The sequence below is a fragment of the Poecilia formosa genome, unplaced genomic scaffold (genome assembly GCF_000485575.1).
Source record: "Poecilia formosa unplaced genomic scaffold, Poecilia_formosa-5.1.2 Scaffold521, whole genome shotgun sequence".
NCBI classification, from domain to species: Eukaryota; Metazoa; Chordata; class Actinopteri; order Cyprinodontiformes; family Poeciliidae; genus Poecilia; species Poecilia formosa.
Window position 1 is genome coordinate 194,423 of NW_006800460.1, and position 10,905 is coordinate 205,327.

At 42.9% G+C, this 10,905-nt stretch overlaps 3 protein-coding genes across 5 annotated transcripts in view; all 3 read right to left on the reverse strand.

The window, feature by feature from the left end:
* LOC103129186 (phosphoinositide-interacting protein-like) overlaps window positions 1-1,606 on the reverse strand; it is a 4,157-nt gene extending 2,551 nt beyond the window's left edge. Inside the window, exon 1 of the mRNA XM_016664875.1 lies at window positions 1,570-1,606. The gene's annotated coding sequence lies outside the window, so the exon portion shown is untranslated. The remainder of the gene's footprint in view (window positions 1-1,569) is intronic.
* Window positions 80-7,799, reverse strand: rsl1d1 (ribosomal L1 domain containing 1). 3 transcript variants are annotated; one of them, XM_016664873.1, is made up of 10 exons: window positions 7,390-7,799; window positions 7,032-7,171; window positions 5,681-5,819; window positions 5,460-5,608; window positions 4,723-4,824; window positions 3,861-3,954; window positions 3,089-3,193; window positions 2,865-3,014; window positions 2,723-2,782; window positions 80-298 (listed from the first exon to the last, which is right to left on the reverse strand). In XM_016664873.1, the coding sequence occupies exons 1-10, from the start codon at window positions 7,576-7,578 to the stop codon at window positions 197-199; spliced, it is 1,230 nt and encodes a 409-aa protein (XP_016520359.1). In that variant the 5' UTR covers window positions 7,579-7,799; the 3' UTR covers window positions 80-196. The 3 variants fall into 3 exon arrangements, with proteins under 3 accessions (XP_016520359.1, XP_007540206.2, XP_016520360.1); XM_007540144.2 differs by lacking the exon at window positions 80-298 and having other exon boundaries at window positions 1,921-2,782; XM_016664874.1 differs by lacking the exon at window positions 80-298 and having other exon boundaries at window positions 1,921-2,770; window positions 7,390-7,798.
* A 1,058-nt stretch (window positions 7,800-8,857) lies between these two features.
* The window catches only part of gspt1 (G1 to S phase transition 1), a 14,112-nt gene continuing 12,064 nt past the window's right edge, over window positions 8,858-10,905 (reverse strand). Inside the window, exons 13-14 of the mRNA XM_007540146.2 lie at window positions 10,257-10,425; window positions 8,858-9,494 (exon numbers count right to left, since the gene is read on the reverse strand). Of these exons, the coding sequence (XP_007540208.1) occupies window positions 9,442-9,494; window positions 10,257-10,425 (222 nt within the window). The 3' untranslated portion in view covers window positions 8,858-9,441. The remainder of the gene's footprint in view (window positions 9,495-10,256; window positions 10,426-10,905) is intronic.

Sequence of the window (10,905 nt, forward strand, 5' to 3'; positions counted from 1 at the left end):
ATTTCGTTCATCTCCTGTCATTTCAATAAAAACGAAAATGGGTTTTATTCCTGCAAACGAGTCATGAATGTTCAAACGTTAACAGGGACCTGGATCAGCTGCTGGTATTTTCAGGAACAGATATAATAACTCGCTGATTTGGACACAAACAGAAACTGCATCAGATCCTGTGAACTCAGTCAGTCTGTGCAGAGAATCATTTCCCTTTAGGGACTTTTCTCCTTCCTGTCTGCGCCGTCTTGCCGGCCTTCCTGGTTGCTTTGATCGAAGCCTTGGTGACCTTTGACCCCGTGGTGACCTTCTTTGCTGCGGCAGGTTTGGTTGGTTTCTGCGTCGGTTTCTGAAGAACAAGAACATAAAGTGGATAAACTTGGTGCAGACGTCAGACTGCAGATGCTGCAGAGGAAGGAGGAAACGCCGACCTCCATTTTGGGTCTTTTGCTGGGCGTTTCTATGGGAACCAGCTGTGGGATCTCTTCTTCCTCCTCTTCATCCCTCTGTTTCTTCTTCTGTTCCTTTGTCGTTTCGTCTCCCGCCTCGTTCTTCTTCACCTTCTTTGTTTTTGAATTTTCCTGTAGATCACAGACATGTTGCTGGTTGGTTAGAAAATAAAAACTCTTCTGCTCATGAAGGTCATTTTGGTCTGACCTTGGATCTTTGCAGCACGCTGATGCGGCTCAGGTCGGACGTGTAGATGGGCAACGCCACTGAAGTCAGACTCTTCAAGTGGATCAGCTTCACGATTGATCCCTTCTGTCAACACAGACAGAAAAGAAAAAATTAACACACTCTTCAAGTTTCTAAACTTATTCAATAAATTCTGCTAAAAAAAAGAAACAAACGTGTTTTCCAGAAAAAATGAATCACAACTGGTCAAAAAAGTAAAACTGAAGACATTTTTAAGCTGCTCAGTATTAATCTAAGCACACAATATCTTAATTAGGCGAATAAAATCTGGTTTCTACATTGTTGATTCAAAACTCAGGATTTTAAACGTGGAAATGTCTCCATAACAAACTGTTCCAGAACTGATCATGATAAATGATAATATTGATGTTTTGAGACCATTTTCCAGAAATATAATGGTAATAATGAAGGAACACAAAGATCAATCAACTTTAAACTATAATAAACATTTAACACGATTCTGACAATGGCGTAATAAAGCAAGTTCAATAAACTTTCCAGACCTGGAAGACATTTTAAATATTAAAAACGAAAATCCAAAAAACAGAAAAATTAATAAATGGAATATGAAGTCTAAATAAAATCTCCCTTCAAAAATATAAATTTTCTGAATTGGTTCCATCTTTAAGTTTTTCTGTCCAAATTGTGACATTGCAGTTTCCTTCCTCAGTGCTGCCCCCTCTGGTCGGAGGGAGCAGTTCCCCTCCGACCTTTGACCTTTGACTCACCATCCGCAGCTTGGCGGCCACCGTCCGGACCGCCGCCTCCACGTTCTCCGTCACCTCGTCTGCCGTCATGTTGGAGTGAGCGACACGCGCCATGCTGCAGGAGGCCACAAGTTTACATACACCCAGGAACTGGAGGCCACAAGTTTACATACACCCANAGAGACCAGCATCACCCCAAAGGTCAACCCGCACACTTTGGCCCCCCTGATCCAGAGTCGGTCCGGAGCCTTAGGAAGCCCGGCTCTGGGCTCCACGGTTCTGATTTGAACAGATCGTTTCTATAAAACCGGAGCCATGTCGTGATCAGGCGCTGACTCAGCTAAAATCGTGGCCCCGCCCCCTCCACAGACCGCGGTATTTCTGGAACAGGAAGTGCAGTCATGAACGCATCACTGTTTTTTCTGACTGTGATGTCATCACAGCGTCATGGTTCTGATCCGAGTTCAAGAGAACAAAGGAGATTCGCTTCTCATTTCATAATTTAAATAAATATTGTGACACATGATCCAAAAACAAAAAACATTTATTCTAAAATTAAACCAACAATACAGGAAATGGAGCTTTATTATCTCCAGTAAGGTACAAACTCTAAATAAAACTGCAACTTTCCAAGAAAAAATATCAAAATCTTTCAGAAACTGGAGTTGAAATGATTCAAAACCGATTCAAAAGCTGATTCATACATTTATTTCAGGAATTATGTGAAAAATTGAGAAATTGTTAGTGAACAACTCCGTTACCTCCGACAGTCACTTTAGCCGTTAGTGATCCTTTTAGAAGCTCAAAGGTCAAAGTTCACTGTCATTTTATCCATTTCATACATGACATTATTATAAAGTCATGTAATTTTTATACACATGAAAAGTTAAATTAATTTTAGATGTTTTTCTCTGGTGACCATAAATCCTAAATTCCTGCAAGAAATAAATGAAAATGCTAAATGTTGAGTCAAAACTATAAAACTTTCTAATTTTTCCATTTTCTGAGGTTCAGTAAAATAGAAACATTCTGATTTCGTTCATCTTCTGTCATTTCAATAAAAACGAAAATGTTTTTTATTCCTGCAAACGAGTCATGAATGTTCAAACGTTAAACAGGGAACTGGATCAGCTGCTGGTATTTTCAGAAACAGATTTAATAACTCGGTGATTTGGACACAAACAGAAACTGAATCAGATCCTGTGAACTCAGTCTGTGCAGGAGAATCATTTCCCTTTAGGGACTTTTCTCCTTCCTGTCTGCGCCGCCTTGCTGGCCTTCCTGGTTGCTTTGATCGAAACCTTGGTGACCTTCGACCCCGTGGTGACCTTCGACCCCGTGGTGACCTTCTTTGCTGCGGCAGGTTTGGTTGGTTTCTGCGTCGGTTTCTGAAGAACAAGAACATAAAGTGGATAAACTTGGTGCAGACGTCAGACTGCAGATGCTGCAGAGGAAGGAGGAAACGCCGACCTCCATTTTGGGTCTTTTGCTGGGCGTTTCTATGGGAACCAGCTGTGGGATCTCTTCTTCCTCCTCTTCATCCCTCTGTTTCTTCTTCTGTTCCTTTGTCGTTTCGTCTCCCGCCTCGTTCTTCTTCACCTTCTTTGTTTTTGAATTGTCCTGTAGATCAGACATGTTGCTGGTTGGTTAGAAAATAAAAACTCTTCTGTTCATGAAGATCATTTCCGTCTGACCTTGGATCTTTGCAGCACGCTGATGCGGCTCAGGTCGGACGTGTAGATGGGCAACGCCACTGAAGTCAGACTCTTCAAGTGGATCAGCTTCACGATTGATCCCTTCTGTCAACACAGACAGAAAAGAAAAAATTAACACACTCTTCAAGTTTCTAAACTTATTCAATAAATTCTGCTAAAAAAAAGAAACAAACGTGTTTTCCAGAAAAAATGAATCACAACTGGTCAAAAAAGTAAAACTGAAGACATTTTTAAGCTGCTCAGTATTAATCTAAGCACACAATATCTTAATTAGGCGAATAAAATCTGGTTTCTACATTGTTGATTCAAAACTCAGGATTTTAAACGTGGAAATGTCTCCATAACAAACTGTTCCAGAACTGATCATGATAAATGATAATATTGATGTTTTGAGACCATTTTCCAGAAATATAATGGTAATAATGAAGGAACACAAAGATCAATCAACTTTAAACTATAATAAACATTTAACACGATTCTGACAATGGCGTAATAAAGCAAGTTCAATAAACTTTCCAGACCTGGAAGACATTTTAAATATTAAAAACGAAAATCCAAAAAACAGAAAAATTAATAAATGGAATATGAAGTCTAAATAAAATCTCCCTTCAAAAATATAAGATAAATTTTCTGAATTGGTTCCATCTTTAAGTTTTTCTGTCCAAATTGTGACATTGCAGTTTCTTTCCTCAGTGCTGCCCCCTCTGGTCGGAGGGAGCAGTTCCCCTCCGACCTTTGACCTTTGACTCACCATCCGCAGCTTGGCGGCCACCGTCCGGACCGCCGCCTCCACGTTCTCCGTCACCTCGTCTGCCGTCATGTTGGAGTGAGCGACACGCGCCATGCTGCAGGAGGCCACAAGTTTACATACACCCAGGAACTGGAGGCCACAAGTTTACATACACCCAGGAACTGGAGGCCACAAGTTTACATACACCCAGGAACTGGAGGCCACAAGTTTACATACACCCAGGAACTGGAGGCCACAAGTTTACATACACCCAGGAACTGGAGGCCACTCACAGTGCTGGTGGATGACATCATGAATAAATCAGCAAAGATTTCTGGATCCACATTTAATTATTATAAAACTATATTCATCATGGAAGCAGCCACTGTTCAGGAAGGGAACATCCCTGTTACCCACAATGCACCGTTACTGGCTGAGGAAGACGTCATTACTGAGGAAAACTGATTGTAGTCGAGAGTTTTGGTCTGATGAACATAAAACTGAAATATCTGGACAGAATCAGCATCACTACATTAGGAGGGAAATGAAAACGCTTGTTCCATCCTAACTGTACAGTACGGTGGTGGCAGCATCATGCTGTGGCACAAGAGGGAAAAACATGATGTGGAAATCCTGAAGCTCAGCTTAGAAACTTCAGATAAACTGAACTGAACTTTAAACTCATTTTCTGTCGTTTAACAAACAGAAAAACTTTCATTGGTCCAACGGAGCTGAAACAGGAAACTGTTGGTCTGATTTGACTGGACCGATCTGGACCGGTTCAGTCAAAGGACGTTCCTTTGAGTGGACCGGTCAGAAACGGTCCGGACTGGTCTGGACCTGCAGGTTACTGTGGTTCTGATGAGAGGGGGTCGGGTCGGACCTGCAGCAGCCTCTGTTGGTGACGGTCAGTCGGGTTCCCTGGACGAGCCGCTGGACGTCTCGGCCCAGATTGTTGCTCTGCAGGTTGATGGAGATCGGCATTCTGGGAAAAACAGAAAACATATTTACTGGTCGTCTCGGCAACAAAATGACAACCGATTGATCGCGATCAATCATGATTAGAAATAATCTATTAATCATAAAGTTAAATAAACAGTCAAACTGAAATAATGAACCAGTTCATCTTTATTTCTGACTGGATCTTTGAACCGGGCCGTTCTAACAGATCGATCCGTTTGGACCTAAACTGGGCTGAAAATATTTATCAGAATAATCAGGATTAATTGATTAAATTGTCACCAATTTGATTTTCAAGTAATCATTAACTGGATTAAACAGAATGAAGAACAAAACACTCAGAGCATTAATTAATCCAAAACTATTTGCATATAAGACAATAAAAATGTTAGCATTTGTTAGAGGAATCCTTTGAAGCTAAAGGATTGATGTTACTGAATTTAGGAAATGTTTTCTTTTCTTCATTCTATTTATTTATTTCTTAACATCCTTTAATGTAGTTCTAATTCTACATCGTTCAAATAATTGATTAATTATTCCAGCTGTAAATTAACTAATCATCAGGATAACTGATTACTAAGACAGTCTTTAGCTGGAGCCTTAAATAAAAGGTCAAAGGTCAGGAAGAACAGCTCTCCATCCAGACAGCAGGAAACTCACTTCTTGGTCGTGTAGAAATGTTTCCCCAGGTGCGACGGCAGCAGGCGGCGGATCCGCTCATCGGACAGGAACATGTCGAAGTTTCCCAGCAGCCGCCGCTTCGCTTCGTACGGCTTGTACTCCTTCTTCAGGGTATTAAGCGGTATGATCTAAACAAAGAAACATTTAGTTAGAAAACCCGCTGTGGGTGTACTTACTTTGGCCTGCAGCTCCTGCAGCACCTCTGAGACGTTTCTGACGCCCCGCTCCTCCAGCAGCTTCTTGTAGAACCTCTGGGTCTGCTCCGCCGACATTCTGGGCTCGTCTTTGGTGAAGAGGCAGACCTCGTCGGTGTCGGAGCGCTGGCCGTGAGGCAGAGGACTGAGAACAGAGACCACGATTCAGCCTGACCGGGGCGGAAAACTGTAATATTTAAACCTGATTCAGTTCTGATCTGCGCAACATCAAACTGAAAACACAAAAAACTGACATTAAAATCAGGGATTGGTTACATTCACCCAGCAGCTCTTGATGCTCAGCTATGATCTTTTGCTGAAATCATTTTTTTTACTGTATGGTTTTCCCACCACTAATAAAATGCAGATGTGAACGGTTCTGACCCGGAAGCGACCCAAGAAGAACAACACAGCCGTCCCCCAGCAGCGTCTGTTTATGGCAGTAAAGATGGCCGCCGTCTCTGGATGGATGTTAAAGTTGTCGAGAGCAGATGGTCAGCAGATGAAGAGAGCTAACAGCTAACAGCTAACAGCAGCTTCTGACCCGGTTCTGCTGGGAGTCGGACCAGGACTGGGGGGTTGGGATGTGATGCATTCACTGACCCAGACTGCTTGTCATTTTCAGACATCGTTTAAAGATTCACCATCTGGATTCTTCTGCTGCTGAATTATGACGAATGTTTCAGTCAACCACAGAAAAGTCGGATAAAATTCGACCCCAGCGTTTAGATTCCAGATGTTTCTAAAACCATCAGGTTTAGTTTCCCAAGTGGAAGTGGAACAGACCAGAACTTCTTTTGGAGTGAAATGATCAGACTGACATGAAAACGTTAGGTGCATTCGCCTCCCGGGTGAACGTAGCCTTTGTTTGCTACACTGAGCCACTTTTCATGCAAAACAACAAAAAACAATGGTGTCTATATTTTCAGTGATTGGCCAGAAAACTACAATCACTGCAACCCTACATTAAATTACTTTGTTTGAAAACGTCGCACTAGAACTTTACAAACAATATATTCCTTCCCATTTGTTTACATTAAAACTTTAAATGATAAATTTCATAAGACAGAACAACACAATGTAGTCTGCAGCGACGGAGTGGAAACTACAGGAAAATTAGTCAAACATCCCTTCCTGTTTCACGCCATTTCTAAACATTTTAATAGGAATTCACAGACAGAAAAACTTTGGCCGATATCCGATATTAATATCGCTGTTATGATCGATAACCGATACATCTGACTTCTCAACACTGAGAATCGACGTCCAGACCACTGACATCCATTCTGACCGACCAAACAAACACAAGATGAACATTTTTCTCCCCGTTAGCAAACGTCCCACCACCAGGACTCACATGCGGATGGTCTGGGTCTGTCTGGGGATCTTCCACAGGGTGAAGAGCAGGCTGATCGGCTGGCCGTCATCCAGCAGCAGAACATCTGCCTTGGACTTTGATTTCAGGAAACTCTGCAGAGCCTGGACGGCCTTCTTCACCTGAGGGGCGAAGGCGACTTTGGTTAAAGCAGAAAATAAACAGCTGGATGTGGCGGAGAGACGCCGGCTAGGTAGCCGGCTAACTAGCATCCACCTAGCCGAACCCCGCAGAGGAATGTCGAGGCTCCAGACGGTCCCGACCAGAACCCGACCTGAAGCCCAGAAGTCGCCCCTCGGGTTCTGGTAGAACCGCCAGGTAACCAGAGATAAACCCTTACCTGAGCCCGGTCCAACGGTACTTCTGTGTTCTCTGCCATGCCGTCTGTTTCACGTGTGCCTAGGCTGCGCATGCGCACTGAGGAGGCAGTCAGGTCTACGTCACGATATACAAAGTGGAACTTTATCAGTACGAAAGCGCATGACAAAACTACGGGTACCGCGCTACTCTGATCCAACCGCCTTTTCATAACGAGTAATCTAAAGCGTTACTATTCCCTTTTCGATAATCAGAGTAAAGTTACTCTGCGTTACTACTTTCGTAATTTTATTTTGTAAACAGTATATTAGTGAACGGAGTCTCAGGTATGGAGGACAGATCCTGTCATTACTGGAAACAAACAAGTAAATGACTTGATAAAGTTTTTCATGTGACAACTGCTTCTTTCAACAAATAGATCTTATTTGATTATACAATGTAACAAAGTAATATCTGCTCATTAGAAGAGAAAATAAATCCATGTATAATTAAAAGTGACGTTAAAGAAACAACTTAAATTCTGAATATAAAAAAATAAAAGGACAATAAGCAAAAAAATAAATAAAATATAAAAAAATTGAAAAAATTAAAGTTAAAAATATAAGACTTGAAATAAAATGGAAAAGTTCTATTTTTCTATTTATTTGGTACGTTAAATACTTTATCAAGCCGTTTATCCATTCCTGTTTATTGCCAATAATATCAGGATTACAACATGTCAGATTCCCGTTTCTAGCCGTCAGTATTTAGTTTGTGTCACTGAAAACCTCCAGGCTGGTTGTTCCCTTTGTGCCGGAGATGAAACGCGCCCCCTAGTGGAGGATGGAGACACTACCAATCGATCCCTGAACAGGCTTACTAGCTGATGGCTGATGTTCAGATCACAATTTCCTTGAATAAAATGAGAAACAATGAAACATGACAAATAACTATTTTCTTACTGTATTCACATTGTTTTTATTCTTATGAACACTAATATGAACTCATATTTAGTGCAAACATTTCAGCTGGGTGTTTTTTTAAAGGGGCGTTTTCAATGGTGTCATTTTATAGCATAATCAAGTAATTATGTTACCTTCAGTTGCTATAAAATGCTAAACATATTTAAAATATAACTTAAAAGAAATTTGACTTCCTGATTTAACTCCTTGAAATTGGGCCTCTGTCTCTTTAAGAACTCCTGCTCTTTCTGAAGCTCCGCCTCCAGGAAGTCATTCCAATATGGCTCCTCTATTAACCCTTTAACGTTTTTACCAGCGTTCCTCTGAGCAGCAGTAGCTGTTTGCCAATTGCTTCTGGCTAGTCTGGAGGAGCTGAGTGGGGGAGGAGCTGCACCTGGGAGGCAGGGCTAGGGCCATCCAGACGTTTTAACAGCTGAATGGTTGCCATGGAGACTAAAGGATTTCCCAATCGCTCCAGGTTTGTTTTTGAGGGAAAAACGTCAGAAACGTTGGTTTTACGGTTTCAGTGAGTAAACGAACAGGCCGTGGTTTCAGGTTGACCGTTTATTTTCAGACTGGATTAATGTAACAGCTCTGTGCCTGTTTATGTGAGCATGTTTCCATCCTGGGGTCAGCAGCAGAACTGTGTGTGAGCCCAGTCCAGATAACCCAGAGAACCAAACTAAAGATCTGGTGCAACTTTCCCTAAAATCAGATCAACGCATCTGCAGGAAACGGCGCCGGTGGAACACCGAGCTAACTCTGGTGCTTCTGCAGGAACTAGACATCATCCACCTCCATCCTGAAAGCAAACATGGCGCCCAGCCGACAGCGTAACCATGGTGACGGGGTGGGGGCGTGTAGCTACATTAGTGGCATAGCAGAGCTCTCAATATGAGAAAGCTGACACTCTGGACTTGGGCTCTCATTCTATAATGTTCATAAAAAAACTGATTCAGTCTCGTTTCTTTTTCTTCACGTGACATGATTCCACTCTTCCTCCTCCTCTTCTTCTTCTTCTCTTCAGTAACGTTGTGTTTTTAAACAGAGAGAGAGAGTGGCGGTTGGGTCTGGCGCCGTTTCTCCGACCGCTAACAGGTGGAGGAACTCCATGCATGCCGGCGCCGCCGCGTTTAGTCCTTCTCTGGAACCAGCTTCAGCACTTTGCCGATGGCGATCGTTTTCCCTGCAGAGCAGAACCACGGAGGTCAAAGGTCACAAACCTTCACATGATGGCAGGAATGAGCACAACCCAGCATTACTTGCGCTAGGACACCATCTCTGAGCCAAATGATGAACCTCCACCATCAACAACCAGAAAAACGACCGGATGCTTTTAAAACCCAAAACGTTTCCAGATTTAAACTTATGGACATATTTTAACAAAATAAAAGCTAAATATGAACCGTGAACCTGCTTAAAGAAAAGTTTCCCCCATAAATAACTAAACTGGATCATCTACAGTATCTTTTTTCCTTCTTCTCTTTCCCCATTTTTACCTCCATTTTTCTTTTTGTCTTTGGTTTTTTTCTCCATTTCTTCTTCTCCCTTCATCTAAATAACTAAATCAAAACTCAATCATCAGATAAGGAATATAATCAACTGCAGGTTATTTAACGGTTTGTGAACTTTGGTGTCTGCAGGTTTTTACGTTTCGGTTCTGATCAGCAGGTTCCTTAAAGTTTTGTGTCTAATTTATCTGAGCCAAACATTAAGACCCAGAGATGGAGATCAGCTGGCATCTGAAGGTAAAACCAAATTCCTCTCAGTCGAAAATAAGATCCAGGATGTAGATTTGGTGACTAATGATTACAGGCGGGAAACGTTTCTGCCTTTAATTGAGGTTTTATCTAAACTTGAAAGTTCCCATTTCCAGCCTTCAGGTCATGAATCCAGCGTCACATGAAGGGACCAGAAAACGGCCTCAAAATGGCCGACGGCGTCTCACCTTCGTCTCTCAGAGTGAAGCGTCCCATCTGGGGGAAATCCTTGAAGGTTTCTAAGCAGATGACGCCTGCGGCCCGCAGCCGGGCAATGCACACCTGGTCCTGCTTCACGAAGCGCGGCCGCGTCTTGCTCTTCTCGCCCGTCTTCTTATCCACCAGGCAGATCAGCGCCTGGTTAGAAACGGGTTAAAACCAGGTTAGAAACTGGTTAAAACCAGGTTAGAAAATGGTTAAAACCAGGTTAGAAAATGGTTAAAACCAGGTTAGAAAATGGTTAGAAACTGGTTAGGACCACTAGTCCCGTATGTCGAGGGTTATAATGTAATCGTGCTGCGCCATGGCGGAAAGTGATGCCAAGGGTTGCGATTGAAATGTTGGCCACTCTGCGGCATTTGAATGGGGAACGGGGGATCAGTTTCAGCCATTCTGGCGGATGTGTAGTGTCGTCCCAGACACACTTGGGGGAGCTCTTGTATTAGTTTTGGAAGGGTCCGGGTCGTTCAGAGGGTTTCTCCGGATTCTGGGGTGCCGCCGTTTGGGCTCATTCCGGACATGTGGATTCAGGCGAACGGGGACGGCGTCTCCAAATGCGGGCTGGAGGTGTGGGGGGGTCGGAGTCGATGTGGGGGGGTCACCGGAGCCGTCAGGAAC